This window comes from Trachemys scripta, chromosome 11 (genome assembly GCF_013100865.1).
Source record: "Trachemys scripta elegans isolate TJP31775 chromosome 11, CAS_Tse_1.0, whole genome shotgun sequence".
Lineage (NCBI taxonomy): Eukaryota > Metazoa > Chordata > Testudines > Emydidae > Trachemys > Trachemys scripta.
This window is the reverse complement of record NC_048308.1, coordinates 15,090,250-15,096,504: the sequence shown is the minus strand read 5'-3', so window position 1 is coordinate 15,096,504 and position 6,255 is coordinate 15,090,250. Positions and strand designations below refer to the sequence as shown.

At 40.8% G+C, this 6,255-nt stretch overlaps 1 protein-coding gene across 1 annotated transcript in view; it reads left to right on the top strand.

Annotated features, from left to right (window-relative positions):
* Positions 1-358: 358 nt before the first annotated feature.
* Positions 359-6,255, top strand: part of ACTR3 (actin related protein 3) — a 43,356-nt gene continuing 37,459 nt past the window's right edge. The window contains exon 1 of the mRNA XM_034785798.1: positions 359-569. Within this exon, the coding sequence (XP_034641689.1) occupies positions 526-569 (44 nt within the window). The 5' untranslated portion in view covers positions 359-525. The remainder of the gene's footprint in view (positions 570-6,255) is intronic.

Genomic DNA, 6,255 nt, shown 5'->3' with positions numbered 1-6,255 from the left:
TTACAGGAACTTGGTTGATTGTGGTTTACTCTTTGCAACTCTTCCTCCCTCCATCTGACAATCAATTGTCCCTGTGTCTTTTCCCAAGTAACAGAAGGCGAATAATTCTTTCTGCCTGTTTATTCAAATAACTGGCAGATCTCTTTTGTTTTTTATTGATCCTCCTTCAAAAGGACCTTGAAGAATCAGATGGTGAAACCAAGGCTCTTTAAAGAAAAATAAGTGGGCGGAGAGGCGCCCGCCCGCTCTACTTCACACCCGCTCGTAGGGACGAGGACGAGAAATTGGACGTCACTGAATGGTTCGGTTGTTGCGCCCGCCCACCTCGCCGTGCTGCGTTGGGAGGGACGAGGGAGTCGGCCATCTTGGGTTCGCCCGGGCTGTGAGCTACGAGCGAGCGGGGGAGGGACTGGCTGGGTTGCGGAAGTGGCCGCGTTCGCTCCCCCGTAGTGGAGAGAGAGAGGCGAGAAGGAGAGTCCAGGGGCCCCCACCTTTCCCCGGCCAGCACCATCTCGAGCGAGGAGGATGGCAGGGCGGCTACCGGCTTGCGTGGTGGACTGCGGCACGGGGTGAGCGCGGGGGCGGCGAGCCGGCGATGAATGGGCAGCAGGGAGGCTGCTGACAGTTTGGTACCAGGCACCGGGGGCTGGGGGGGGCGGCTCTCCCGTGTGGGTGCCGGGGGGGGGGTATCTCCTCCCCCCCCCCGGTGCGGAGGCTGCAGGGACGTGTCTTGCCCCACAATAGCCCCCCTGGGGCGGTGGTGTCAGCGGGGAGAGGAGGCTGGAAAGCGGGGGAAGGGGTTGAAGTGAGCACCCCTCCCCCCCGTTTCTCCCCACCATCCCCTTCCAGCGCAGCTCCTTCCCTCCTCCGCATACGGCTTTGTGGGGGTGGGCTCCCCCCAAGAGCACCCTCTCCCCCACATCTGGGTGGGCGCGGGCTCCCACCCTGACTTCAGCACCCACCCCCCGACTCCCTGGGGGAGTGGGCCTCTCCCCAAGTAGCACCATCCCCCGCCCCCAGTTCATTTTTGGCTGACTGTGCAGGGTCACACCCTAAGGGGCAGGGTCACACCCTAAGGTGAGCATTCTTCCCTCGTCCTTTCGGGTTTTTTTTTTTTGGAGGGTCTCCTCTCCACCCTAATTTCATTCATTCCCTTTGCTGCTCTAGAAATCTTCCTGGCTCGGTCATTCAGGAAGCAGTGTTCCCCACCCTTGCCTGAGAATCTCCAAGACCAATCTTGCTGCCTGTGTCTTGCAGGAAGCAGGCTCCTGTTCAGGGGCTGCTGAGGTTAGGGTGGACCCTACTCATAATCCAGCTAGGATAGCAAAATGATAAAAATATTATTTATATTGTTCAGTCACTTAATTGTGTGCATTAAATATTCTGAGCTCACGGGTTATTGCTAAATATCATGTTTTTTTAAAATATATGGATCAAATCATTTATTCAGTATTACTTCTCTATAGGGGAAACCCTTCCCCCTCTTCTAGTGAGCAAGCGCAGAGGAACTTCCTTAGTTTTGTCAAAGCCTCTTCCTGCTTTCAGGCTTTTATACCTTATAAGGCAGTTTTCAGTGTCAAACCTGAACCAAATCCTTTTTAGAAACTATTTTGTATTTAGCAACTAGCCGATGACGAGTAGTGAGAAAGTACCAGTGATAGTTAATGCAAATAGATGGAAGGGACAGAGGTTCAGAATTCCTTTCAGTTGTTGCCTGTGTTTGCTGCTCCTAGTCTTCCTACTGTGTGCAGAGACCCTGTAGGTAACAGTAGGAAGTAAAGACTGAGTTTGAACTTGGAAGGATTACACTGTATCCTTCATGGTAGTGTACTGAGGAAATGCAGGATTTTTTTTCCTCCTGTGAGTTACTGATTAGTGTGTGATTTTTACAGATGGAATGATTTATTTTTAAACATTCCAGAAGGCTTTATTGTAGAATCTATCCAGATTTTTTTTTGCTGTGGTTCTAGCTCCTCCCTCTTTTCTACGGAAAGTGAATGTGTTAAGTGACTGTGCTAGCTAAGGTTTCAAATAAGCTGCTCTTATTTGTTTCACTTCCATCCATTTTTTTTATGTTTATAGAAAGTTTTGTTTTAAACTAAAATTGAATTTTTCATAATCTATTTGGCATATTGCAAACTCAGTAGATGCATATTTAACTTTTGGGGGGACTTAATCTTTCAGAACTGTGAAAATTGGTTTACAGTAGTAATGTGAACCCATCATCCTCTTTAAATTTAAAGTGCCAATTTGGACTAACAGAGCATCAATAAACGTTCATTTTTATAAACTGCACACGTGTATATGTATATAATAGTGGTGCAGTAATGATAACTTAGGTAAGGTTGCATTTAGAGTTACAGCAGGAATAAAGACCTTGAATTTATATGAAGTCTGAATGTACTCTTTCCTTTTGTATTATCACATTTTATGTATTAGATAGTGAGTGCTTTGTCATATTCATTATTTTTGATCATGAAGTATTTCAGTAAAGCATCTACTACAAGTGAGTAGTAGTACAGGCCCCTGCCCTGAAGAGTTTACGAGTCCAGAAACTGTAAAGAGAATTACTTATACTTGCAATGAATTTCCTTTGTTTACAGTGGGTCTTTGTACAGGAGTAAAGGATCCCTTTTTATTATTGGGGCCTACATTCAAATAGGGGAGTAAGAGAATATATAGAACAAGGATTACAGTAATGTGGTTACTCAGCAAAGACATGTACAGGTTTTGAGGGTTCTGTTTCTCTCTTTTTTTTTTTTTTTTTTTTTTTTTTTTTTGTGATGCTTTGGTGTTTGTAGGCCCCACTAAAATGTACTTTAAAGAGTCTTGTACTAACATTCTAATTCTAGGACTTTTCCCACCAGTTTTCATTTATACCCACTAAACCAGTGGATCTCAACTTTTCCAGACTACTATATCCCTTTCAGGAGTGTGATTTGTCTTGCGTGCCCCAAGTTTCACCTCACTTAAAAACTACATGCCTACAAAATCAGACATAAAAATACCAAAGTGTCTCAGCACAGTATTACTGAAAAATTGCTTACTTTCTGATTTTTACCGTATAACTATAAAATAAATCATTTGAAATATAAATAGTTTACTGACATTTCAGTGCATAGTATATAGAGCAGTATAAACAAGTCATTGTCTGTATGGGATTTTAGTTTGTACTGACTTCGCTAGTGCTTTTTATGGAGCCTGTTGTAAAACTAGACAAATATCTAAACGAGTTAATGTACTCCCTGGAAGACCTCTGCATACCCCCACGGGTACTTGTACCCTGGTTGAGAACTACTGCACTAAACTATCATCATCATTATTTAGAATAACTTAGTTAATTATAGTATCTTTTTAAATAGTTGATTACAATGAGACTTTCTTTATAACCCCAATTTTCATATGCTTTGATATTAAAAATTCTCCTTTGGGGGCTAAATTTTCCATGTTTAGAAGTGATCTTTTGTGTGGGGAACCATGAGCAAAATCTCTTGAGCCACTCATTAATGGAAAAGGGAAAAATACCATTTCAGGATTTTAAGGGCTTTTTTGCTTGCCAGTAATTCTGATGGGGGCAGGGGGTGCCCTCTATGCTTCACGTGTGAATAGGCTCTTTGCTAGATTTGGAGGTGGAGTTGAAAGTTTTAAAATTAAAAAGTTATAAGATTGAAAATAACTTTTGAGCATGCACAGTTAGTAGCTGCATGGACTTGTAGAAGAGCCTAGTGAATCCTAGCCCACTTTGTGACATTAAAATGTACATCTGGAGGAGCTCTTGACACAACTTACAAAAATGTCTCATTGAAATACACATCACAGTGCATCAAAAATAATTATTTATATTTCTATCTGTTGCTGCTGCCATCTCAGTTGCTTTTTCAGATCTGCTACTGTCATTTAAACCACATGTTGAAGAAAAGTAATTGGAGAATCAAACTAATTCTAAAAAGGCCAGATCACTTTTATATTGCCCATTGACCAGATGGGAAGCTTGCACAAAGATCAAGGGAGAATATGGCCCTGATAGTAGTAACTCAACATTTAGTTGAGAAATATTAATGCAACGAGGGAAAAACTATGCAGGGTACTTATCAGCTTCTTTTATGTTTTTTTGGCCATTTGCTCATGCTAGTACCTGAGTTGCCCACATCACACAGGTAATGTGGTAAATGTGCAGATGAAATGCATATTTGGGTGCCAAAATTAGTTGAAAATTTGGCTTTTAGGAACACAGAACCAGTGGTCTGTCTAGTGCAATATTATGTGGGCAGTAGCCGGATAATTTAGAAGAAGATGCAAGAAACCCAGCAATTGGCAGTTATGGACTTCTAATTCATGGGCCTATTTACAGCAGCTCATCAATGCATTGAGATGGATAGGGTAGTGGCATGCTGTCAGTTCAGAAAGACAGTGCTACTACCTCAGTTCCAAACATGATCTGAATGCAAGTTTTCTTTTCAGAACCATAAGGGCTAGAAACTAACTTCTTAACAAAATGAAAGCTTGAGAATCTAATCTGTCATGCGGGCTGGATAAATAGTTAGGTGGGACTGTGGGTCACCTGTTTGACACCACTGACTTAGTGTATGAGCAGTTTCCTTTTTATCTAAAGTAAAGAAAAGGGGGGAAAAAAATAAAATGTAAAATTACCAGAATATACGAATGCCATGCTAAGGCTACTTATGTAATCAAAAAAGGTCTGGGAATGCAGAAGTTATCCTTGGACAAGCTACCTTTTAAAAACATTCCTAGTCTGAAAGTAGGCCTTGGCATGTAGCTGGTTCAGGAATCTTTATGTAAGCTACCAGGTGAAGCAAGTACTACTAGAATTTTAGGTGATACACGTCTTGCCTAGATTTATTGTGTGTGGTTTTTTTTAGAAATAATTCAATAAGTCAAAGAAGATGATACCTCTAAATTGAAAATGTTGTTGAACAAATTTCTATTTTTCTCTCTCATCTGAACATAGGTTCTCCATTTTGTTTGATTCTAAACTAATGTTCAGGTGTGGGAAGTGTCTTATTCTGATGCCTTTCTTGTGAGGCTCCTTTTTCCCCACTTGTGGTCATTGCATGGTCATAGAACTTTACAGCTGTGTAATGTGGACTAACTTAGAATGTGAGGAGTGAGACACAGTGCATGCTGTCACTGGACTGATTCGAGTTTTAATTCTTTGGATGATGCAATATCTCTTGATTTTTTTTTTCTGACAATGTTGCATACTTATTAGTATTGGGGTTTTTTTGTCATAAGTTGCCTTAGATTTATCTCCATGTTATTCAGCATCTGCAAGAGATTTCAGAAATCACTGCTCTTGTATATTTGTCAGATTTGAGCCTATGTGGTTTAAAAAAAATCTTAAATGAGACTAGCTTTTATTAAGACAAGGTTTAATGGCATGTTTTTGTCTACAGTTCAGTAGGATACTTTTTCAGAAGACAACTGCTTCTAATTTAAACATTGTCCTGAAGTAGAAACATGTTGCAACATAGCTATGTAAACTGGTATTTTAATGCAAGTCTGCTCTTGACAGACAAACACCACTTGTTTACCTTCTTAAATTAATATGTTAAGCGGTTAAACTAGTACAAGTGTATATGATGCTCTGGACACTTTTATTCACTGTGCAGAATGTCTGCATCATGTCTATATGGAAGAAATGCAGCTAAACAACTGTATATTTTAGATACTTCCCCAAAAGATTGGGGAAAATGTTTAGCAAGTCATGATTGATGTGGGAAAAGTTTCTTAATTTCCCTTTGTGTACTGTCATGAAAGCAGAAGTCAGTGGGGGTGGTCTTGTGTGTTGGGGGGCCAATAGCAGGGTTTTCTTCAAGTAGAAGACTTGACTTTGGAATTTGCTGATTCTATCAGCCCAGCAGACTTCTAGCTAGTTGACTTCAGAGCTTAATAGATGATAAATCTTTTCTCTCAGGCTTCTTCTGATGGATGTTTGAAAGCTATTGGCCTATTCTAAGGGGTGGGCCTGATTTGTTGACTTTGTGTAGTGGTATGTTTGTGTTTTTTTTTTTTCTTAATGATAGGAAATTTTATACATACCTGTATACTAGAATTTTGGAAGAGATTTTAGGACATTTTGTTTTACCCTTTAGTTGGACACACTTTCACATGTATTAGCTATAATATAAAGTGCAGTTTAATGTTTTTCTTTAGGGTAAGTAGATTGTGGATGAATTTGAAAGTAATGACCAATTAGCAATGCAGCATATGTCCAGCTCTGTCTTGTGTGTTGAA